At 45.4% G+C, this 25,696-nt stretch overlaps 1 protein-coding gene and 1 long non-coding RNA gene across 2 annotated transcripts in view; both read right to left on the minus strand.

The window, feature by feature from the left end:
* Nucleotides 1–8,012, minus strand: part of IQGAP2 (IQ motif containing GTPase activating protein 2) — a 294,535-nt gene extending 286,523 nt beyond the window's left edge. Inside the window, exon 1 of the mRNA XM_078448864.2 lies at nt 7,373–8,012. Coding sequence (XP_078304990.1) covers nt 7,373–7,418 — 46 coding nt within the window. The 5' untranslated portion in view covers nt 7,419–8,012. The remainder of the gene's footprint in view (nt 1–7,372) is intronic.
* An 8,904-nt stretch (nt 8,013–16,916) lies between these two features.
* On the minus strand, nt 16,917–23,812 carry LOC132682411 (uncharacterized). Its single transcript, XR_009611652.3, has 3 exons — nt 23,671–23,812; nt 19,974–20,120; nt 16,917–17,139 (listed from the first exon to the last, which is right to left on the minus strand). It is a non-coding gene; the product is annotated as an uncharacterized LOC132682411 (long non-coding RNA).
* Between the last annotated feature and the right edge of the window lie 1,884 nt (nt 23,813–25,696).

Raw genomic sequence — 25,696 nt, forward strand, 5'->3', positions numbered from 1 at the left:
ACAACACCCAGTGCTCATCCCAAAAGGTGCCCTCCTCAATACCCATCACCCACCCTCCCCTCCCTCCCACCCCCCATCAACCCTCAGTTTGTTCTCAGTCTTTAAGAGTCTCTTATGCTTTGGCTCTCTCCCACTCTAACCTCTTTTTTTTTTTTTTTTCTTCCCCTCCCCCATGGGTTTCTGTTAAGTTTCTCAGGATCCACATAAGAGTGAAACCATATGGTATCTGTCTTTCTCTGTATGGCTTATTTCACTCAGCAGAACACTCTCCAGTTCCATCCACGTTGCTACAAAGGGCCATATTTCATTCTTTCTCATTGCCACGTAGTACTCCATTGTGTATATAAACCACAATTTCTTTATCCATTCATCAGTTGATGGACATTTAGGCTTTTTCCACAATTTGGCTATTGTTGAGAGTGCTCCATTAGCCATTTTTCAACCCAACTGGGATGCTGGTCATTTGAAGGCACTATATCTCTAGTGAAATTTGAAAAGTAACAACTGTCCCAAGTAATGGAGGAAATGAAGAAAAAAAAAAAGAAGTGAAAGGGGCACCTGGGGGCTCAGTCAGTTGAGCCTCTGGCTCCAGCTCAGGTCATGACCTCAGGGCTCCTGAGTTCAAGCCCTGCATTGTGCTCTCTGTTGTCAGCACAGGGCCTGCTTGGGATTCTTTTGCTGCCTCTCTCTCTGCCCCTCCTCTGCTCTGCCATTTGCGCACGTTCTCTCTCAAAAATAAACAAACGTTAAAAAAAAATAAGTGACAGAAACCCTGCTGTTGTCAAGATACTCTTCTCACCTCATCTCGGAGAATTTACCTTCGGCCACGGTTTAGAGTTAGTTGTGCACTTCCCGGGCCGCAGTCAGTCAGGGCCCCATAAGGTCCGTGTCTAGCTGCCTCTGGATTCATTGAATGCCTTCAGTCCCATACGCATCATCCTCATGCAGCATCCTCGGTCCTATCCTGAGCCAAAGCACCTGATAAATGTGCCCACCCGTAGGCATCCCCAAACCTAGAAGCATGGTGTGGGGATCTGCGAGCAGCAGACACAGGGGACCCAAATGCCCACGTGCACAAACGTCACCGGACCCCTGCAGCTTCCAGCACCAGGCACTCCAATCACCCCCAGCCTTCCCACAATTCTCCACTTCACTGGGCCACTCCCCTCTCCAAATTTACTGGGAAGTTAAAAAAAAAAAAAAAAGTGTACCCAAGCTACTTTTTTCAAGACAGCTCTAAGTGACCTTTGGTGCCCACAAAGAAAGGATTCCTTGATAAATCCCCTTCCAGCTACACCACCCTGCCCCAACATCTATCGTACAACCTAAGCCTCAACCCACACAAACTACCCACACAACAAATACAGGGGGATGCCTTTCACTTTTACCTCCCACCTTCAAGGTCTTGTTCAAATTCACAATTCGTGAAGCTTGCCTGTTGCCCTATCCTAATCCACCCTGATGTCTTCCCTTCCACAGAACTAGTAAGTGCACAAACAGAAGTATAAACATCAGTCTTTATCTTCCAGTTTCTCACAGGCTGTGCCCATCTTCGTCATTTTCCTTTCATCTGAACCTGCTGTACTTAGTAGGTGCCCTGTTAATGGAAGTTACCACCACACGTTTCGTGCTGTGTCCCAGAAACCACATCAGCCACCATTACAGGAATATAAAACACCACCCTCCAAGGTACAGGAGAAAACCCTAAGGCTACTCAAGCAGTCAGTGCCCAAATAAGGATTCAAACCCATATCTACTCCACTGCAAACCTTTTGCCATTTCACAGACCCCATTCTTCAGCTTTTCAAGGGAGAAATAAACTATTAACGGTCAAGTGAACAAGTCTGGCTCACCTATCAGACCTCATCACAAACTTCTGCCTGATTTCTCATCAACCCCGGATTTTAAGGCATGGCCAGTATACATAATAAAAGTGCATTTTACAAATTATCCTATTTGGAATCACTGGAGCATACCTCTGTATTAGGGAAAAACTGTTCTTTCATTTTAGTGCCTCACAGTCAGATGGGAGGTCTCTACACATATATAAAATCCTTTGATGAAGTCTGGACGCACTCTATAAAAAAGTTCAGGTATTCTTGTATGCTTTTCTTAAGGGTGGGGAGGAAACAAAATCCAGTTTAGACAATACCATGCATCTACTTTTTTTTTTCATTTTCTTAAGGTTTATTTATTTTGAGAGAGAGAGAGAGAGAGAGAGAGAGAGAGAGAGAGATTGGGTATGAGCAGGGAAGGGGCAGAGAGACAGAGGGAGACACAGAATCCCAAGCAGGCTCCATGCCGCTAACACAGATCCCAGTGAGGGGCTCAAACTCACTAACTGTGGGATCATTACCTGATCTGAAATCAAGAGTAAGGCGTACACCGACTGAGCCACTCAGTCGCCTCACCCTGTATCCACTTTTAGAAGAGCACACTAGCCAAATAGCTACAGGTTTGGTGACTTTGATAAAATCACGACACACTGGAAAGAAAAAGAGGTGGAACCCCTATGAGTAATTCAGAGAAGACAAACTGGCAATAGCCACTGAGCAAAGCCTTCAGGCCCTGGTAACACCAGCTGTCAAGTTGGGGTCATCAGCCAGCTGTGTGGCCTTGAGACATTATCTTGGATTTCAGCTCCTCTGTGAAATGGGGAGACCGCTGGCCCTCTCAAAGGTACTAATAAGCAGATGGTAACAAGTGCTCGTGAAAAGAACCAGCTCTTGCCAAGTGCACAAACCTGAATGCCCATGCTCAAGTGCCTGCCCTGTGGAACTATAGTGGACCAGCCAACAGAAGTCGAGTGGACTCTGTTTCTCCACTGGTTACCACGAAGACTTGGTGCATCAGAACTGTTTGTATAGTAGACTTTTAAGTAAGTTGTTAAAAAGCTTGCCTAGCGGGAGGGTAAGGGGCAACGGCAAACCAATGGTTCCCTAGAGAAAAAAGGGGGTTAACTAACCCCCTAAATACTAAATTCTAAAACAACCTTGGTATTACAAGCTTAAACTCTCCCAAACAAGTCATTTTGGCTAAGAACACGTGTAATTAAAATTAAAAGCATACTAAAACCACACTTTGGCTGTTGACCTTGAAGATCCTTTGGCAAAACTCAATCAAAACAAATAGCCCATGAAGGAATAACTTGACTTTTTGTCTTGTTACCCACCCTAGTATTCCAGCTACCAGGTGATTTAGAAATCTCGCTGGTGAAACAAGAGCATTATCCAACAAATAAACAAAACGTTCACCGCATCAGCCAGAACAGCCCCACCCCCACCCCAGCACACTTGCGGCTGGCACACGCTTCTGCTAGGCTCCTGTTGCATTTTCTCAAAGAAACAGGGTAACACTGACAACTATTCGTTTCAGGACGTTTCTCATGAGATAAGTTAGCAGAGGATAGAAAACCACAGTTCTTGCCAAAAACACATTGATTACTACCCCTCCCCCCCCCCCACACACAGTAAGTACCTAAACGCTGACTGGTATCAGCTCTGAGATCATCAGAGCGCAGGGTCATCTTTTCCTATCAGTGATGTTCTTAACTCTCAAGTAACTGGAAGAAAACTTTTGACAGATCATGGTGGCAGTGTGTTTTGACAATTATTTTGGCTAATTCATTATCATTCATTACGAGAGCACAAAAATTACTTGCAAATCATGCCTACCCATCAGTGTCACTTAAATTTGGTTTTGAGTGTAAAAAGATACCCTAGTTATCTTATACAACATTCTGGTTCTAAAGTAGTAAAGCTGGGGCACCTGGGTGGCTGAGTCAATTAAGCATCTGACTCTTGATTTCGTCTCAGGTCATGGTCTCACAGTTTGTGGGATTGAGCCCAGCATCAGGCTCTATGCTGACAGCACAAAGTCTGCTTGGGATTCTCTCTCTCCCTTTCTCTCTGCCCCTCCCCTGCATTCTCGCTCTCACTCTTGCTCTCACAAAATAAACAAACATTAAAAAATAAATTAGAAAGCAATTTCCACCTTTCCCTTTTGCCACTTATTCCCTGCAGCACTACATGAATGAGCTGGTATTTCAGCTTTGTTCGGTATTAACAGGATACAAAATAACTTCATAGGTTGCAGGAGAAGGTGGCCAAAGTGGAAAAGCAGGGATTAAACAGAAAAATGATTTAATTTTAATTCCCGGCCCCCATGTGCCAATCAAAAAGACTTCAGCAATCTTTCATGTCCGAAATCCGAGACGAGTACCTTCATGGACACTCACTGAGAAACCCTTCAAGTGCAACTTACTATGTGGTATTTTATCCGCACTCAGCCTGGTGGAAAACAGCCCTGAGTTCAGTGAATTGACTTTGTACAAAAATTACTAAATTAAATGACATTTCAAGAGGAAGAGAGATGGCAGAACAAAAAAATACACCTAAAACAAGTTTAATACCAACTACTAAAAAGTTGTTCACAAAGTCCAGTCTCAAATACCTTTTACTCAGAATGTACAGTACTGGAAGTTAAATTACAACAATCGTATCAAATAAATTTATTATTTATTTTCAAGAGATAGAGCATAAGCAGGGGAGGGGCCGAGAGAGAGGGAGACACAGAATCTGAAGCAGGCTCCAGGCTCTGAGCTGTCAGCACAGAACCCCATGGGGACTTGAACTCCTGAACTGCATGATCACGACCTGAGCCATGCAGGTGCCCTATTCTGTTCATTTAATGTCAGGGGTAATACCTGTTCGGTATAGTTAGAGGTTTTGTTAAACTAAACCTGTATTCACCAAACTCAGAAACCAGAAGCAGCACAATTCTGTAATCAACACACCAAGGACAGTGCATTTTCCTTCATTCCTTTGCCAGCTTTCCTGTAAGGAGCTCACAGCACTGTTTGCAGTCTCATGTTAACAGAGCCCCAAAATCAGACCATCACCAGAAATGATGTATTCTAATACATCAGAGAGTCTCCTTTTGCATGAATAATGAGTGTTCCTTAACAATGACTAACACGGAGGTATATTCAACTAGATTTTTTCAAAGAAACTATGAGCGTACAACCATTCATGAGCCTAGCAGCAAAATAAAGAAATGTTCCTGTTAATGACATACAGCCCATTTTACTGAAGTCTGAATATTTTAGGGTGACCATAAAGTCTAGAAACTATCTGGGGCACCTGGGTGGCTCAGTCGGTCCGACTTTGGCCCAAATCATGATCTCACAGTCCGTGGGTTCGAGCCCCGTGTCAGGCTCTGTGGTGACAGCTCGGAGCCTGGAGCCTGCTTCCAATTCTGTGTCTCCCTCTCTCTCTGACCCTCCCCCGTTCATGCTCTGTCTCAAAAATAAATAAACATTAAAAAAAAATTTTTTTTTAAGTCTAGAAACTATCAAACACTTTTAGTCAATGACAACGCCAGCACTTTGTGAGCTGGGGGAAGGCAAATGGGAGTGTTTCCAACAGGTCGCACCCCACTCCATTACACCAGACTCATGCGAGAAATGGAACAATTATTTCCAAAGAAAGTGGCTGGGGTGCCTGGGTGGCTCAGGTCATGATCTCACGGTCCGTGAGCTCAAGCCCCGCATTGGGCTCTGTGCTGACAGCTGGGAGCTGGGAGCCGGGAGCCTGGAGCCTGCTTCGGATTCTGTGTCTCCCTCGCTCTCTGCCCCTCCCCCACTCGTGCTAGGTCTCTGTCACTCTCAAAAATAAATCAACATTTAAAACAAAACAAAGTGGCAGTGTGGAGTGTTCTTCATGCTTGTGGGATCTGAACCTCCTTGGTTGTGTGTCTGACGTGGGCTAGGTCCACAGGTGTATTTGATGAAAATCAGGCACCATCACAGATCCATCTGTTTCTGCATGTGAAAACGTTACACTAACGCACTTCATTCACTCCAACTTTGCACACACGTTGAACTCCTGAGAGATGACCCACCAAATACATCATGCTTTAAAATGTACATCCAAAGCCATTGGGGGGGGGGGGGTGTCTATTTGCCTCCTTTCCAGAACGGGGTCGTCTTATAATTTGACACAGTGAAGCTACCATATGTTCCGAGAGCTTGTCACACAAATAAGAGGCTTTCACCAACCTGAGGGTGACACCACGCACACTGAATGACCACAGCATGGCTCGCGAATCCAAGGAGCTCTGTTGTCTGTGTGCTTTACTACAGTGTCATTAAGGCTGCAAAGAACCGGGTCCTGGCGCGCTGTTTAATGCATTTCCCGAGTCTGCAGCTGGCTCCTCAGGCTTCTTCCTCATTGCCATACACCAAACGGGTCACATGGCAAAACTAACTTCCTATCTCTAACTCTCCATTCCAAGACTAATGGGGAGAAAGAACTGACACACGTTAACTCCTCCCCTCCCACCCCGCCCTCCCAAGGGCACAAAACAACCCTGCAGCAGGTATCACCACCTTCACCCAAACCTGATTCCTCTACCCCAAGGCCAGCCAGGGCAAAAGATTAACCAGTGGTCTTCGGCCATGGGTTCACTGACAGGGCCTACGATGGACGCCAACTTTTTGTTTGTTTTAAAGGAAATACTTCCTGGCATGTTTAGCCAAGACTCTGAACTCTGTACATGAAGCCACGTGGTTGGTGCTAATCTGGCTCCATCTACTCACGATCAGCCAAAGCAACCTCTTTCCGATGGCAGCAGCCCCTGGCTGCGTAAATCGACACCATCTCGTTCAAGTCACACGGGCTCCGACCGGATCCTGGGGAGCCTAGCTCTGCGTCCTCTCCCCACGGCAGTCCTGGCAGGGTCATAGGGCAGCAGGGAACAGAGGGGTTGGGCCCGGAGGTGCCCCTTTCAGCAGCACCAGAAAAGGATTCACACCAATGGGGCGCAAACTGGCTCTTTCAGCTCACGTGCAGCTCGAGGGAGCAAGGCAGGAGGAGAGCTGTTCCAGGAGAACCAACTGTGCCACTGGTAGAGTGCGTGGGCGCAGTACTCGCGGTGCCCACCTGTAGCCACGGCAAACTTTCCTTCAGAGTTGCAACAATTCAGTCCCTGACGCCACCCCCTGGTCCGAGCCGGCAGCGGCCCGGAGCTCCAAGGGCTCCTCACCTGATACCCCTAAACCCACAACCGGGCCCGTCCCAGAGCTCAGACTCAGCACTGCCTGCGCGCGCCCCGGCGGGGTTTTCCGGGCAGAAGACTGGGGTTGCCCCTGAGGATCTGAAAATTGCGGGGAGAGCGGGAAGACGCCGCTCACTACCTTCTGCAACTCCAGCTCCCAACTTTGGCAGCCACACAGCTGCTGCCCTCCGGCTCCCTCCGGCTCCCTCCGGCTCCCTCCGCGGCGCGCACCCGGCTCCCTCCGCTTCTCCAACGCGTTCCCCGGGGAGGGGTCTCCCCAAGGCCGCCGGAAGCCCCGCGCACCCGGCGTACTTACAGCCATAGCGGGGTCTCTGCAGGGACGGCAGGTCCTCGTGGGGCATCCTGCGCTGTTCCGGGGGCCCGCCAGGGGCGCGCCCCCCGCGGCTCCCCTCGCTAGCCAGGCTCGCCGGCTCCGCGCCCCGCCGGCGCGCTCGTATCCGGCCTCTCGCTGCCCTCCTCCGGTCGCCCCGAGATGGGCGACCCGCTCGCGCGGTGCTCCCTGGTCGGCGCTCGCTGCAGCCGCCGCGCGCTGACACCCGAGCAAAAGTGAACTCTCGTCGTTCGCTCCGTCCCGGCCGCCGCCGCGTCCCGGGCAGGTTTCCTTTCTCCTGCAGCCCGGCCCCGTTATTCTCCGCGGTGGGAGCGCGCGCCGCCGAGCAGCGACCCCTACCGCGTGCGGGGCGCAGCGCCCGGGCCGCGTGAGCCCGCCCCTTTGCTGGCCCGCGGGTGGAGGAAGGGGCTGAGCGGGACGCTGGGGCGGGATCCCCTGCAGCTGGGGCCCGCGGCCGCCCAGCCTGAATTTGCACTTCTGGGGTGTTCCGAGAGTGGAAGTGAGCCCGCGCGGAGAAGAGCAAGAGAAACCGCAGAAGATACAGGCAGCGCTGTTCGCCCGGGGTGTTGCCGAGTTACAGGACAAACAGCGCGGTTCTTTGCCTTCTGGGGGAATTGCGCGAAGCCTTTTTCTTTTTTTTCTTTCTCTTGTTCGGGTTTGTGTTTTTTTTTTTTTTTTTTTCCTTCGAAAGTTGCTTCTGCGACTCTTTGTCTACAAAATACAGGGTTCCCCTTTCAGGACAAGAAACTGAGTGTGTGTGTGTGTGTGTGTGTGTGTGTGTGTGTGTGTTGGAATAGCAAGATAAACACTACCCAAGCAACCACTCAAAACACGACTCTGAGTATCCTCCCCTCACTTTCGGCCGGCTCCCCCTCCGCCCCACACCCACCGTGCACAGAACTGCCGCCCAGCCCAGGTGGGGTCGCACACCACGAACATCTTTTCCGGCTAAGCTTTAAAGGAAATTAAACTGCTTGTGGCTTTTCTAAAAGGGGTTTTCTAATGCGGTCACCTGGAGCTGTTTTTCTCTTTGTGCCTCAGAGTGATAACATCTGGAGGAATGTGGGACCGTTCTATCCCTGTGCCCTCACCTGTTTGTCACATGTGGGATGCGGGGATGACCACGTGGCCGGCAAAATAAAATAATTGAGGTAGAGTGGTGAGATTATTTGGAGAGAAAGTGCGTAGTGACAATATTTTGAAGTATGCAGAGATGCAGACAGTGGCCAGCTGTTTTCCATTTCATAGCGGTGATGCCTTCCCTTGAATCTCTGATTCTGGGGCCCCACCCTCATATTTTCCAGTTCAGATGCTCTGGGCTATGGCCGGTGAATTTGCATTTCTAACAAGCTGCTGGGTGATGCTGACACTGCAGATCTGCAGGCCCTGCTTAGACTAGTTCTTTTTTATTTTTTCTTTTTAATTTTATTTTTAAAAGTGAGCTGCTTTTTTTAAAGTTTATTTATTTTGAGAGAGAGAGAGGTGAGACAGAGCGGGGGAGGGGCAGAGAGAGGGAGAGAATCCCCAGCAGGCTCCCCGCCGTCAGCATGGAGAGCCTGATGTGGGGCTTGAACCCACAAACCTCCAGATCATGACCTGAGCCAAAATCAAGAGTCCCTCACCCAACCAACTGAGCCACCCAGGAGAGTAGTTCTGTAAGAAAAAAGGCACAAGGGATTTCAATTGGACTAAGGGAAATCTCGCTCAGGTGGGAGAACAAGAGGATTCTTTCCTCCTCCCCTATTTTTTTTTTTTCTTTTCTGGGAGCATTAGATTCTCACCTGGTTGGAATGGAATGAGTGGGGTTCTTCCTTAAAGAGCAGATGCCTCTAATAATAAGAACAATTCAAAGGTGAAACAGACACATTTTAAGTTATAGCACCCTGTCAGTGTTCACCCAGAGGGGAACATGTCTAGGAGAATTTTCTGTGCTTCAGGAGATGCTGAATTGGAGGATAATCTAAAGTTCATTCCGTCTCTATGATTCCATGTTTGAAGTACTAACAATGAAACTCTTACTTGCATATATCAGTTTTCAGTGTGAATGGAAAATTCAGGCCCGAGTAAGTGTGTAGTCTATGTATTCAGAGATGAGGTGAAATCATAAGCTAGAATCGTTGATGAAGGTGATAGGATTTGAAAGACTGCCTTAGGGTGGACCTTGAAAAGTGGGTAAGAGATACACAATGTCCCCTCCAGGAAGACCAACAGGACAAAGGACAATGGGTGGGGCACGAGGGAGGTGAGGGTGGGAGCTTTGGAGGTGATATCAGATCATGGAGGACACTGACATCAGTGTGTGGATATTATCATAGGAGCTTTTGAGAGCTTTCAAAGTTATGGGCAAGGGAGACGTATGATGAAAGGGAGTTCAGGGAAAGTGAATCTTGTGGCAGATTATAGGATGGATTAGAGAGGGGTAACTTGGAGGCTGACACCTGATGAACAGGGCTGTGGCAGAAGTAGGAGGAGAGCTTCAATGACATTGACACCAGTAAGTGATAAAGGGGGAGTTTTAATACAAACAAGTTGGTGCCATCAATATTTACATATATGTCACAGATTGTAGTAAGCAAATACCAGTTCATGGTAGAAAGTGAGGGTTGAAACATGCATAGGTGATCACCAGAGTCGTTCTAAGTTCATGTTCTAGCTGGTCAGCTCTTTTCTGAGGGCTCTGGGGAGGCTTCAAGCTCTGTCACAACTACTGTTTGTATAGACAACACTAAGAAGAAGCTGTAAAAGTAAATGCTCCTGATTTTTTTGCAAGTGCTGGAATTAATCTTTGGGATTTCCGTCTTCATTCACTGGGTAACAGTACTATCTCTGAGATCATTTCTCTGCACAGTCTCAGAAAAGAAACTTATTTGCAGAATTCTGGACTATTTTCTCTTAGAGTTTGACATTGGAGAGGGAGTCAAATAAATACAGGACAGTGTGCCAGCGTACTTTGCCATCTGATTGTGCTTACGAGAATATCACAAACAAAAACTGAAGCCATCTAGTAAAAAATCTTTTTTTAATAAAGAGGAGTTTTTTCTTTACTGTGAAACAAAAGATGACATTGGAAAACTAGACAAAGTGAAACAATTTTAAAGCAACATTATTTTTAAAAGATGGTTTTCTAAGACTTACCTCTTTCCTTTCGATAAGTTGAAATGAACATGAAGGTGTTTGTAAAAAATGTAACTTTGTTTTTATAACAATAACAGGTTAATTATATCAAGAGCATCAGACAGGATAAAAAAGTATGTTTAAGTAAAACTCTTGGCATGGAACTCTAACATTCCATTTACCTTTGAAATAATTTGGTGATTTTCCAATATCATGTTATCAATCATTTTGACATATTTACCCAAATATTGACCAATGTGCTTTCAGAGCATCACCCAAAGAAGTGAAGCATGAAGCAATGACAACAAAGAAATTATTCAAAGCTTCTTCAAAGTCCTGGGTGCTCCTTAAGTTAAGATTTTCCAACTCATCCCCTGTCCTGAGCAGAAGCAGGAACCACACTTCTTTCAAAGAAGACTTCCATATCTAAAAAGGGAAATTGTTACAGTCCAACATCAGTTTAAAAAAAAAAAAGAATCAGAACAGAAATAAATGTCTCAGTTCTCAAAAACAAATGAAAAAGTAGTAGTGTCAGGGGGCAAAATAACTGTAGGATTGATGGCCTCTTAGCATCATTTTATGACAAGGACACCGAGCAGCACAGAGAGGTATGATTCCATGGCTATGGAGCAATAGAGGCTAACCTACATTCCAGGCCTCCAGAGAGTCTCCACCCATTGCCTTTTGTACTTTACATATTTTTGTTACATATATATATATATATATATACACATTTTTTTCATTGAAGCCCTTTTTCATGCCACTAAAATCTGTATAATTTTGGACAACTTTCAACGATTTTGTTAATGTCAAATCAGTAAGCACTCTTGTTTTTTCTCTTTGCTTTCAAGTTAAAGTTCTAAACAAATCAAAGTTTGGAATGACTATCTAAACTTCAGTTTTAGCAAATAAGTAAATAAAACCACACACGATTCCATTATTATTTTCTCATTTCACAGTTCAAGAGAGTTAAAACTCCACTGATTCAGTAGATCCCAGGGCAGCCTGGAAATGAGCAAGAGGAAGAAGCAGCATTGATTCTAGGGGCCCCTCTTCCATTTTTATCCCCTTTTCCTTGCATTAATTTTCTCAGCTGCATTTATCATCGGACATTCCACATAGTAGATTCTTTGTTCATTATTTGTCTGAGAACGTGAGCTTCATGACAGGTAGAGCTTGATCTAATGCTCACTGCTGTGTGCCCGGGACTCTGCAGCAATGCCTGGAATGTAGTGGCTACTCAATTATTTTGATACAATCATGAATTTGCTAAATACCTGTGTGTACCAGGCAGCGTAAGAGAAATAGTTGTTACTTTCAATCCTGGAGCAACTCTGTGAAGAAACTGAGCCTTGGAGAGCCTCACAGTAGTGAATGGCAGGACTGGGTTTATCTGAGTCTACACGTGTTCCCCCAGCACAATTTTCTCTGACTCTTACTCCCCATCTGGAACACTTTGTCTTAATTGGTGGATGAGAGGCCAACAAACTTCTAGCTGACTTAGGACAGCTTGGATAGTTTGAAAAAAAGCTTCACTGTTTTTCAGGGGATAAAAATTAAAACAGCCACTAGGTTGGCAAAAATTAAAATGTTTAGCTAGTGTGGAATATTAGGAATGCTCATACAGTATTGACAGGAATGTACTTCGAGCAATCATGTAGAGGAACAACTTGGCCATCTCTAGCGAAGGCAAAGATGTACAATTCCTGAAGTTCAGTAATTCCCCATCTACTAAGATCCTCTAGAGAAGTGGTCACATTCAGGTACACATGTACAAGGATGTTCATTCCAGGAAAAACTGGAAACAACCTAAATATCCTTAAGTGGCAAATTGGATAAATACATTGTGATATATAAAAATATGACAGAATAAGAAAATACTATGTGATGCCATTCCTGAACAGTTATGAACATATAAAATAATATTACATGATATTGGGACATATGCATGTAGCAAATGCATAAAAAGACTCACAGGAAGAACATACCAATTTCAGAATAGTAATAACGACTGAAAAACTAGGGAAGGTGATGGATGCTGAAAAGGTAGACAGGAACATCAAATTCTGTAAGATTTCATTTCCTTTCCAAAAAAATGAGGCAAATATGACGTTTCTTGTATCCAGGTGGTACATACATAAATATTTGTTATTTTATCCTCTATATCTTTCTCTGTGTTTGGAATGCTTTTCAAAATATTTTTTTAAAAGAAATATGCATTTTGTTAATGTAGTCAAAATAGAAACAGTGTCTTAGAATGTTGGTTTACCAGTGTTTAAAGTTGAGTTTCTTTTACTTTGCTTGATTAAGGCATATCTATACTATTTTGAAACAAAGCCTCATTGAGATAAACATATTGATAGAAGCAATCTGAATATGCAAACATACACATCTTTCTAACAAGATGCTTGTTTTCTGGTGACGGGGTTGTAGTTCCTACTCCAAAACTCAGCTGCTCTTTACCAGGCTGCAGAGACCCAGTCCCTGATGACTGCTTCTCCATTTGGGGATTGGTTAGTGACTCCTGGTCCTCCCATTAAGACTCAACAAGGGACACCTGATCACTTCACGAGTGAATGGAAGGATGGCCATATGATTGGTCTATTGTCTAAGTAGATGTTGCCACATTTTATCACAAAGCACAGCTTAAACATTCTGGTGAGGCCCCCTTCATTTTAAAGCTTCTCCATCTTACTCTGTTGTGTTTTGGGCTTAGAGCTAGCTACCTACTAACGGTCAGTAACTCAGCTTGCTAAGAGTTAACTTCACATCTGGATCTGGTCAGCCTGAGGCCCAGCGTAAAAGCCAATAGTGCACCAAGGAATACCACTGCAAGGAAGGCAGCTCTCGCCAGGGCCTGCCCTTTGCCATACTATAAATACAACGGCCACCTCAAACTCAACAGATAAAAAGATCATAATCAACCACTTCCACATCGACCCCCTCCCCCTCTACTAATGTGCCTTTCCTGTGTTTGCCATACTTTATTCATACAAACATTTTCAGTCACTTAGATTCAAAACCCCAATCTGGTTTGATTGCTCAGCGTCCAATCCCTCACTAAGACAGGTGGTTCCTTATAAATAGCCCTCTTCCAAGTTAATGTCTCTTCTTTCTTCTTTGCTCTCATCCTCACCGTGGCCAGTCAGGTTCAAGCTCTTACCTGGACTGTTCCAGTGGCTATTCCTGTGTTGGCTTTCTCCTTCTTGCACTTAAGTTTATTTTCCCCTCCAAATTCCTGTATCAAATATCTTTCTTTAGTAATATCTTCCTTTGAGCCTTTAGTAAATGCTACCTTAGTTGCTATTTATGTTTCTACTTCCTCTTAATTAAAAAGAAATAAAATATTAGCACTTGGAGTACCCAGATTTCACCCTTACTACCAAACAGTAGTAGCCGCAAGAAGGTCCAGACAACATGGGAAAGTTATAGCTGTTGAAAACCTGCTGATCTTCCATGTGTAGAATTCCAAGCTACTGTTTTCTTCTTAGAGACTCTGGGAGTCTAAATATTGAGAGCTTTCATGGAGTTGAAATTTGATCATTGTCTAGCATAGAGTAGGGCCTCAATCAAGATTGGAAAATCACGGTAGTGATCTCTTTGGGTGACATCAACAAATACAGTATGCTTACCACATATAAAGATTATCATTTGATCTCCACAGGTTGTAAGCCAAGTCAGTAAACTAGCTGACTTGTGAAGGCTTGTTGTCTCCATCAGCAGTGGCTGCTATAACAAAATACCATAGATTGGGTGGTTTAGACAACAGACACTTGTTACTCATTGTTCTGGAGGCTGAGGAATCTAGATCAAGGTGGCAACACACACACACACACACACACACACACACACACACACACGCACAAGTGGGGGAGCAGCAGAGAGTGAGAGAGAAAGAAAGAGCGGGGCTTGACCCAAAGCAGGGGCTCAACATGGGGGCTCCACACAGGGGCTTGTTCTCATGACCTGAGCCGAAATCAAAAGTTGGATGATTAACCTCAGTAAGCCACCCAGGCACCCCCAGATTTGGTTTCTGATGAGAGCCCACTTCCTGATTTGCAGATGGTCCTCTTTGAGACCTCACATGGCTCTTTCTTGGTGCATGCGTGGAGGGGGAGGGGAGGTTCCTGTCTCTTTTTAGAAGAGCATTAATCCTATCATGATAGCCTCTAATTTCCTCCCCCAAACCCTGCCTCCAAATGCTACCAAACTGGGTGGGATTAGAATTGGGTGTGTGGGGGTGGGGCAGCACATTCAGTCCATAGCAGCTTCTTTTCATTTTCTAAAATTTGTAAGCATGTTGGAGTGTCAGAGTTGTTAGTTTACCAGGACACATGTTCTATGTTTCTGTGAAAATGTACTATGAACACAAACCGCATATGCAGAGTAAGGGCGGTGTTGAAGCCTAAGGCAGAAACCTCCCACTGATCAGCCACAAGGTCGAGTGGGGGGGGGGGGGGGTGGAGACACAACAGTCCCCAGAAAAAGCTGCTTAATGTTCTGTTATTTCAAGCCCTTAATGTTTATTGTTAGATTTGTTAAAAACTTCAGTCCTTCTTTCCACTCCAAGGGCTATGTGTTGTCTAGTTGTGTTTATTAAATTATTTTTAAATGAATTTAAATTGTTTTCATTCTGAGAGTGAATTCTACAATCTCTTGAGAGAACTGAGAACATTCCAGGAGGTAGAATGAAACAAAATAGAAAAGAGTCAGGAATTTGTCTTTTGCAAACTGTACTATCAACTTTCAGTGTCCTTTAAAATGTGGTAAATCAAGTTTTTCTAAATGTCTGGAGTTTATATCTTCTCAGAAAAGCTGTTAATTAGAATAAACTTGAGGTTTGAAATAATACTCCATCGAAATTGTATGAGATGTTCTTTGAAAAAGAAAGCATTTAGCTGGAAATGCTATAGAGAAGATTCCTCTATTGGGTGGAGTCCTTTTCAATAAGCAACAGAACCTTTGATCAAAGTTTTGACATTCTGTCCCCAATTCACATGCAACTCCTTTTCAAGGTCACCAGAGATGTTCCTAGGATTCCAAACTCTCCATGGGCCAGAAGAGCTGAGCTCACTTTGATTTTATTTTTGGTTTTTACACTAATTTCTTTGTAAACAAGTTTACAAATAACTCTTTTAAATCTTAAATGATTTTTTTCATTGTTTATTTTCTCATTAATTTTTTTTTCTAGCTCCTCGATTTAAGCTAATGTGTCTCTGTGATAATATAATTTTCAATAGCATTCAGTTAACACTGGGTATCTTGTCTGTGTCAGGGTCTTTGTCAGTTTTATAGTTCTTGGTTTCAAAAATTAGGTTTTGGAATTCCACTCGTGTTTATTTCCCTTGATTAAGTTGCTCAGTCCCTTAAAAAAATCCCTTAGTGGGGCGCCTGGGTGGCTCAGTCGGTTAAGCGTCTGACTTCGGCTCAGGTCACGATCTCGCGGTCTGTGAGTTCGAGCCCCGCGTCGGGCTCTGTGCTGACCGCTCAGAGCCTGGAGCCTGTTTCAGAGTCTGTGTCTCCCTCTCTCTCTGACCCTCCCCCATTCATGCTCTGTCTCTCTCTGTCTCAAAAATAAATAAACGTTAAAAAAAATTAAAAAAAAAAATCCCTTAGTGTCCAAGGGCCACAAGGAAAAGAGGTCACACTTCCCTATTCTTCCTCCTCTGTAATCTTACCCCAGGCAGGCATTGCTTCTTCTTTAAGGATGCTTCTATCAGGCTTCTTTGATAAAAGAGTTCTATTTCAGGACTTTCAGTTTTTTTAAGGAAAAGGTAGGAGCTAATATATAAAATTACTATTTCTGGGTAATTTTCATTTCTTCCTCAAAGAGTTCTTGGGTCTCCATGTCTTAGAGCTGTTAACAAATCATCTGTTATTGTGGTTTCACTGCTTTCTAGTTTTATTCATTGCTTGTAAACCCAGCGTTTTGCATGTAGTAGGGACCCAATAGATATTCACCAAACCAAGGAATGATTAACTTCAATCGCAATTCTCTCCAAAATTAATTTCTTGGTACACCCTCAAACTGGGGTTCTGAAGTCAATTTCTTGTTTCTCCCTTGCCCTTTTGATGCCAACAAGCCCTGTTATGCAGAAGAAATTCAGTTAACACCACCTATCAGGTGAATGGCCAACCTTCAAGCAGAATCTGGTTGCAACAGAGAGCTAAACCTTGGCAGATGACCTACATGTAGAGTAACAAGTACTTGTATTGCAATACCTCCCCCACCTAGAAAAGAACAGAGCAGCAACATGGCAGAATTATATGTAACAATAGAATGAAATCCAGAAAGAGGGGTAACTGTGACATTTCTGAGAAGGAAAAACATCTTGGAGTCCCTTACGTGCTTTTTTTTTTTTTTAATGTTTATTTACTTTCGAGAGAGATGTAATGCAAGTAGGTTAGGGGCAGAGAGAGAGGGTGACGCAGAATCCAAAGCAGGCTCCAGGCTCCAGGCTGTCAGCACAGAGCCTGGCACGGGGCTTGAACTCACGAGCCGTGAGATCATGACCCGAGCCGAAGTCAGACGCTCAACTGACTGAGCCACCCAGACACCCCTTCACTTAGGTGCTTTCAGTGCAAGGTTGTCCGTTCCAGCCAGCCACGCTGTTCAACTTCCCGAAAGAGGAAGAAAAACAAAGCAGATGAGATGATGGACGTGTCCTTCCCAGGAGCTGCCCATTGTGGATAAGACCACAGGGCGAGGAGGACTCCAGCAAGAGAAAAACCCTGCAGAAGCAGGGAGTCGTACTGGAGAGGCTCCAGCTCCAGGAACCACAATGAGGGGTAAAAGTTACACGAGCACATTCTAATCACTCCACTCCTGGTCTAGAGGCCAGGGCAAAAGAGAAGGGCCAGGGGAAACACAAGCTGCGTAAAGGTAGAAGAATGGCGAGTTATGCCTAAGAATAGAAAAAGAAACATCCTAGGAAGTCATGGGAGGCTTTGAACCAAGTGTAGCATCAACAAAACACTGTCTGGGGCAGAGTGTGATGCTTGTTTCCACTCAATGGCTTAGAAGAACACAGCTTCAATGAAATTCCCTGTGCCGTGTCCTTCCTTACTGGCAGCTACTAAATGATTAAGCAAGGCTGTAAGCGTTAGGCGAGAATCCAGAGGAGGTGAGCAAAATGATCACGTGGGGGAGAGAAAGAAGCCAGGAGGGGCCTGAGGAGAATAGATTGGCTTCTTAGCACAGAAGCGGGAGAGCTGAGCTGGGACCAGGGTGAAACTGTGCCCTGGAGAAAGTATCTGAGAGAGGATCTCTAGCACCACTGAAGCCTGGTGAGGTGCCCTCTGCCCAGAGCTGGGACAGCTGGGGCTCAGCCTGCCTCCTGTTCCCTTCTCATTCTCACACACCATCTACTTCAGCAGTTGCTGGCCTTTTCTCTGGTTCAGTTCTTCTGCATATTCCATAATTTTTCTGATGCCTCCTTTATGAGGGATACTGAGCTATACGTGGAGGAGGGGAGAAGGGAATATAAACCATATCCCATGCACTACGGCAACTTCAGGTCCATTTTGCTCCTAGCCTAATTTTTACACAAATCTGTCATTTGAAAAGGCCAGCTGGGTTCAAATAAGGTCTTCGGCAAGTATTAATGGTGGGATGGGAAGGTCATTCTATTCACCTAGGTGATAATGTGATAGTCTCAAAAACGTTGTTCACACGTTTAGTTTCACAAAAGAATGGTTCAAACGTTTAGTTTCACAAGAGAATGGTTCAAAACTAACTGAATGAAGAAGGCAAAAGAATGGAATCCTAGAAATCAGAGCCCATTAGTATCATCTAAGTATATTACCTGTATTTACTAAAACTCATGTCCTTTTTCACATTGAACGTCTGCCCAGCTACAATTGCCTAGTTAAGGTAGCAAGGTGGTATTCAGAACAGAGAAATATGTCTTACTGTCCTAAAAGTTGCCTGTCCAGTCTTGCTACTTTTAAAAGTTGCAGAGAATCACACTCTGTGAGTTCAAATACTTCCTTTTATGCTGAGTAAATAAACTTGCTTCCAAGTTAGGATGAGCAGATAGTTCCAAACACTACCCACTTAATGGCATTCAGCATGAAAGTCCTGAATGTGATTTCTAAAATGAGTGATGAGGACATTCTGAACCTTTAAAACAGGGAGCACAAGTTCTTCATGTGCTTTTGGGTCCAAGGGATATTCATATGCACATTGTAGTCTCGATCTTTTGGTGTTTGTATTGGTATATCTTGCTACATCACTAGGTGAAACAACCAGGCTTTTTATTCATTTAAGTGTCCCTGGGGCATCCAGACTTCAGCCAGGGCACCAGGTAACCAGAGGTAGGGGGAGTGGGAAGAAGCTCAAAGAATTGAAACGTCATGCATTTCACACTCTCGCTGGAGGGCATTCCTGAGTTCACAGGGGGAAGTGTTCTAGGTAGAGGGCTATTAGAGACCCTTGGCCTCCAAAGGCCTTGGACCCGTTCCACTAGTTTATGGAGGAACAAACTGAGGCACACGTGTCTGGAAGATGATTAGTTATTCTTGGTTTTGTGTTTCCCCCCATAACAATAGGTTCTCTTAGTGAGCAAAAGAAGGGAATTAGATAGACCAAGAACCTTGCCCAAGGTCATTCAGGGCTTCACGGCTTTTTGTCCAAGTTCTAAATGTTGCTGGCTTGGGGATTCACCTGAACACTGCTGACTAATGACTAGGAGACAAAGGTCTCCTCTAGAAGTAAGTGCCACCTCGCCAAAGAAATAATCCTGGTGAAGCTTTACATGTTAGCTTTTTGCCTTTTTTTTTTTTTTTTTTTTTTTTTTTTTTTTTCCGAGCTTGGAAGAGGAAGAAAAAGAAAAAGAATGGATTGAACTATTTTTTTCCCAGGGTCAAGATATGGATCTGAGGTGTAAAGAGGTGGACAGAATTACACTTGGCTCTTGGCTTAAATGGGTTTGATCGATTGTTAAGGGCCTCCTATTACATCATTTTATGTTCTGCTTTAGAGCTGGAAGGAACAGGGTCTCGGCTGCCCCTAGAGGCAGTATGACCCTGGGTGGTCTCCTCCTTCACTATTTCCTAGAAGCCAAACCAGGCACACAAATGTTTTAATTAGTGTATACTGGGCGGGACTATGCAGTGTTTCTAAATACTAAATTAGTTGCCAATATGTAAAAACAAGCTGGTTGTGGTTTCTCCCTTCTCCTAAAACACAAAAACAAAAACACCAAAACCTGGCCACTGGGGCCCCCATTCTCAGGCCCGCAGCAAGGGCTGGGAGTGGTCAATGACTTCCCCTGCAAATGGGGCATGGACCCTTCTTCAGCCAGAGCCCTCAGGCCCTGCTACTCCTCTGGGCTAAGGGCCAGCTTGGTCCTGCCTCACAAACTTTTCCTCCCCTATTTTACTGGCACCCATGTCTATTGAGAAGCCGGTGCTGCGGATTTTTCTGACTCGCCTGTGCATTCAGACTTACCCCTGCTGAGTTCCTTCCTGCTTCTCAAAGCCCTGCTATCTTCTGGGAGGCATCCGCATACTGGACAGTCTTAGCGGCCAATCGGTGCACTGCTTGCATCGTGCGCTCTCAAGTGACACTTGTTTATCCTCACAGGGTTTTCTGGACCTGCCGGAAAGAACATGGTGGTGTGAAGTTTAGACCAGGTGCCAGGCTAGGTGGAGAGAGATATTCGTGCAGGTGATCTGTCTGTTGTGCCAGCCTTGGGGGGTGAGGGGGGGCGGAGCCATCCTTTCTTGAGAGTGTGACCCACTCAAGATTTGAGAAACGCGATTGGATGGTGGGGTGGTGGGGTGGTTACACGCCTTGCCAGTGCCATCTCAGGAAAGAGGAGAAGGGCCCCCCACCCACACCTGCCTCCAGAGGTCCCCTCCAAGGAACTTCTCTCAGGGCCTCCTTCTGGGGCCAGGCCAGCCTTAACCGGAAAGCAAGCAGTGAGGAGCCTGTCCGAATCGCCAGCGATGCCAGCAGAGCGCCGGGCCTCCTGGCAGACTACCAAGAACTGCTTAGGGAAACACATGGCTTCTCTTTTGTCCTGCAGGTACAGCTCCAAGGTCAAACAAGGCTGGAGGGCTGCCCAGGTGAGGAAGGACGGGCATGGGTTCCCACAGCCCAGAGAATAAAGGGGCATTTTCACTTACATTGCACCCCTGCCTTGTCCCCTCCTTCATGCCTGGCCCTGTGTAGGTTCTGTACTAGGGTCACCAGACTGGCAGCTGGTTTAGTTCCTATGCCTTTTCCTTCTCCTTCCCCAAACACCTAGTTTTAGGAAGTATTTAACAAGTCTTGTGTTTAAACAAGAACATGGCTGGGGCCTGGGAACGCCAAGGAACAATAGGCAGGGACCAATGACCTTTCTCATAGTCCCCTAGCCTTTGCTCACAGCCCAGAAGTTACTGTATGAATTTGGCAAAAATCACACTGCGATCTGTGGGAATGCAAGAGAAGCCAGGAGAGAGGAGAGAGAGGCACAGAGACCGAGGGGGCATGAATATGCAAATACAGTTCAGAAACAAGTTCTTAAAGCTAATGTGTCCCTGGCAAACATTTCTGATTTCCCTAGGTTTGCAGGAAAAGGAGGCTTAAAGAGCTGCACTGCGAGTTATATCATACATTATCAGGGTACACACATGGATTCACAGTGTGATTTAGATCCAGGAGAAAAAACATGATAGGAGAAGCGAGAGCATGAACTTTACTGCTTAAAAATAAAATTGATGGCTTGCGAAAGTACACAACTTTGATTCTATAGGGAAATTACTGGTTGTCATAAATGATTTGTAGGAAGTCAGAGCATATTTATTGAACTGCTTGTAAGTGCGTAACCTCTGGTTTCAAGGAATTCGTGGTCTAACTGGTTTGAGAAGGCATGGATTTTGGAAAGGATTAACAAGAATAAGAAAACAAACGTCAGCCAAACAGAAAGAACACTGTAGTAATAAGGACACTTCTTAGCAAAAACCAGTGTTCTCAGTTTTTAGGACAAAGAGAAAGATCCATCAGGGAAATTTTTGCTGAATTTGGCATTTATGATGTTTTACCATCTGCACAATGTCAACCCAGTGTTTGGCCAGACAAGAACTATGTCTTATGTCTAGCATTTAGAATACGTTGATACCTAGAGTAAGTGCGTGTGCTGGGTGGCTCAGTCAGTTGAGCATCTGACTCGTGATTTTGGCTCAGGTCATCATGATCTCATGGTTGGTGAGTTTGAGCCCCGCGTTGGGCTCTGTGCTGACAGTGTGGAGCCTGCTTGGGATTCTCTCTCTCCCTCCTCTCTCTGCCCCTACACGTCTCATGCGCTTTCTCTCTCAAAATAAATAAACTTAAGAAATTAAAAAAAAAAAAGAAAGCAAACAGATCCCATTATTCTCAGGCATTCCCCTTAGGCATTCTTCCCAGCAGAAGCCAAGGATTATCAGAATCACCAGGTCTCCCCATAGCTGCCAGGTCATCACCCGTGGTGAGGCTCCTTCACCAGAGCAAAGCTGGAGTAACTGTGTGACTATGTGAATGTGGGCAAGTCCCTGTGTCCCTCGAGCCACTATGCCATCATCTGTCAAGCAATATCCATTTCACAGCATTATGGGAACGTGAAAAAAGAAAACACGGGCAGGCAAAGCTCCTAACAAAATGCTAAAAGGAGTATAGTAAATGGAACATGCTTTTGTAGAATCCATTCTAATTCGCGTGGAGGAAAAGTGCACATTTATCTGCCTCGAAAGACTTTTCTCATTTTTTTGAAAACCTTTATTTGTCCTTCCCTTTCCAATTAAAAAAAAAAAAAAAGTTTGTCCATGGATAAAGGGAATTTTCTGGGGAAACATCTAGCATGGCAAACCAGGAGAACCATTCCAGAAGGACTTACAGCCTCTCAGTGGGGGGCTCTTGCTTCCCAGAGCAGGCCAAGTGAAGCGACAGCAAAGTCAGGGCAGACAGGGTAAACCCTGTGGTGACGACTGGGCAGCCTTTCTCTGGCAGCCGCTCTGTGAGCCACAGCACCCTGCGAGCTACATCTCTCTCGCCTTCTGCTTGGCTGGAAGCAGGCCATGTGGGCGGCTTGTTTCAGTGTATGAGCTTATCAGTGAAAAGATGTTTAAGTGGACAGGTTCAAAATGAGGCTGTATAAAGTCCAGGTAATTGGTCACGCACATCTCTCTCTCCTCTATGAGCTCCCCTCTCAAGCACCCCTCATGCCAGCCTTTGTTGACTGTCGGATTGCCATCTGAGTGTCCATTTCCTTGCTGTACACAGGATAATAATGATGGCAGCTCATAAGGCTGTGGTGAGGATTACACGAGATCACGTAAGGTCAACCCTTAGCAAGGCCAGTGGCACGCGGTAAGCACTCAGTAAGTGGGAGCAAATATTAGGGCTGATGAATGTGACAAAATCCTGCAAGGTAGATGTATGAGTTTGGGGTTCTCCAGAGAAACAAAACCAGTAGGATGCATCTATACACAGAGAGACTGATTTTAAGGAATTTGCTCATGTAATTAAGCCTGGCAAGTCCAAACTCTTCAGGGTGGGCTGGCAGCCTGGAGACCTGGGAAAGAGCTGATGTTGCAGGCTGTCTGCTGGTAGGATTCCTTCTTGTACAGGGGAGGTCAGTCTTTTTGTCTACCTTCAACTGACTGGACGAGGCCCACCCACATTACAGAGGTCAATCTGCTTTACTCAAGTCTACCCATTTAAATGTTAATCTCATCGCAAAACACACTCACAGAAACATTCAGAATAATATTTGACCAAATATCTGGGCACTGTAGCCCAGCCAAGTTCACACATAAAATTAATCATCACAGTAGACTTTACTAGCCCCATTTAAAATTTTTTTTTAATGTTTATTTATTTTTGAGAGAGAGACAGAGTGAGTGGGGGAGGAGCAGAGAAAGAGGGAGACACAGAATCTGAAGCAGGCTCCAGGCTCTGAGCTGTCAGCACAGAGCCCGATGCGAGGCTCAAACTCACGAACCGTGAGATCATGACCTGAGCTGAAGTCAGGCGCTTACTGACCGAGCCACCCAGGTGCCCCCTACTAGTCCCATTTTAAAGATGAGAAGCCTAAGGGTCCAAGAGGTTAGGACCATGACACCCTGGGAGTAAGTTGAAAAGCTAGGATTCAAACCCCGGAGTAAACCAGGGCCCAGGACAGTACCTGGCTCACCACAGTCCTTCAGGATTTGCTGCATGTGTTTATGTCTCCAGAGTCCCATTTCTTACCCCTTACTCTGGATCCTGGAGAGATAGGACACAGAGAAAGATTATTTTTCTTGAGGAAGAGACAGGAGGGAAAAGCAAACATTAGGAGAACATTTGGCACATGCAGACTTCAGAGGAATGCAACCAAGTTGTGGAGGGAGATGAAGGAGTGTTGGGGACCTGAGTAGTGGCTCATAGAAGGGTCTTGGGGGAAAACATAGGAAGCGAGGTAAGGGGACAAGGACAGACCTGTGCCCCGATCTCAGGGCCCTTCTTCCAGGCTGCTCTAGACCAGGTGGCCAGAGACAGTCTCTGAGTAGATGAAATAGAGGTGTGAGACCTCGAACAAAAAAGAGACTGCCAAGAAGGGACAGCATCTCAGGCAGCAGCCACGGAGAACACACCAGCCATAGGCAGGTGTGGTTGGAGATGGCAAGACCCAGAGGAGACTGATTTTGGAGGCAGGGCAGCCTGTGCAGGACTTTGGACTTCCTTCCAAGCGAGATGGGAAGCCACAGGGGTTTCTCAGCCAGGAATGACATTATCTGGTGACCCCACTTCTGAGGGAGTGGAGAGGTCAGACTCTTTAGATTTCATTGCTCACTGAAGATCCAGGTTTATATTGGCTGCCCTTGAATCTGAAGACAAGCTCTTCACAAGTAAATACTTGAAAAGTTACTCAATTTAAAATCTAAATATTAAATGAGGGAAACTCTCCTAACCCATTGGAACATTCTTCTGCTTTCTGCTTCCCCCTGGTTCCTGAAGGCCCATGATGGAGCAGAGGGCCTGAAGCTTCTGGGATTCCTTCGGTCCTTGACCTGCGTGGACCCACATGGGTCTGGGGCTGGGCACAGAGTGCAACAGTGGCAGAGAGGATTGCTGGCCTAGAGCAAATGACACAGGCAAAAGAAAGAAGTGGCTGGACCTTCTGCTGAGGAAGAAACATGGGGGCTAAAATCAGAACTGTCAATTTATTCAATTAAGTTAATTAGTTATTTTTTTACTTGAAATCCTGCAGTGTATTATTCCTAAGTTAAAGACTCAGCTCTGTATTGTAGGACACAGACCTTTGGTGATGTGACCCTGATCACCTGTCCATACTCATTTCTCCCTCTCCCCAGAATCCTCTACCCTGCCACCACCTAGTCTAGTCAATTGTCTCTCACCTTTCCAGAATCAATTTGGATGTCACCTGCCCAGGAATTCTCCTCTGATCTCTCTTACCTTCTTAGACCCAAAGCTTATCCCTGGTAGATGTGTCCCATCACATCATAGTTGCTGACTTGTCCATATCCCTAACTAAAGCACAGCGCCTGCTCCTCGAGAATAGGGATGGTGTTGTAACTACCTGTGCTGATCCTTCACACCCTATCTGGCACTCGGTGGAAGCTCAATAAACACAGGTTGAATGAATAAGTGACCAAGCAAGGCCAGCGGGAGTGACCAGAAGCTGATAAGAAGGACTCTGGGGTTCAGAGTACACAATGCTTTCCTCCTTTAAGGGCCAGCCTGGCAGCAGACGTGGACTGAAGAACTAACACTTGCTGAACATACGTGCTGGGCTAGCCTCTGTGCTAGGTGCTTGCTGTTTATATCATTTTCTCTTAATTCTTGTAGTTATCCTGTAAGGTGTCTGTGCACCTTCCTCTGTGTTACAATTTAGTTCCGCATTTTCCTTGCACAGCTGCATTTCCATCCACAGCTCCCCTGGAATCTTTAGGGAGTTGCCTATGACTCCACAGGCAGAGCGAAAACTAGGAAAGAGCTTACAGGAAAAACAGATTTTCCTCCAGAGCTGGCACTCTCATGCTGGAAGTCTGGGTATCTTTGCTTAGCATCTACATGAACTCAGTTCTCTAATCTTGGAATTTGAGAGCTGAGAAGGACCTTAGAAATCATCTAGTCCAGTTCCCTCATTTGACACATGAAGGGGCCAGTGGCTTGCCCACGGCCACTCAGCTTGTGCGGAGGCAGGGTGG

The sequence above is a fragment of the Panthera onca genome, chromosome A1, assembly GCF_046562875.1.
Source record: "Panthera onca isolate mPanOnc1 chromosome A1, mPanOnc1 haplotype 2, whole genome shotgun sequence".
In the NCBI taxonomy this organism is placed as follows: domain Eukaryota; kingdom Metazoa; phylum Chordata; class Mammalia; order Carnivora; family Felidae; genus Panthera; species Panthera onca.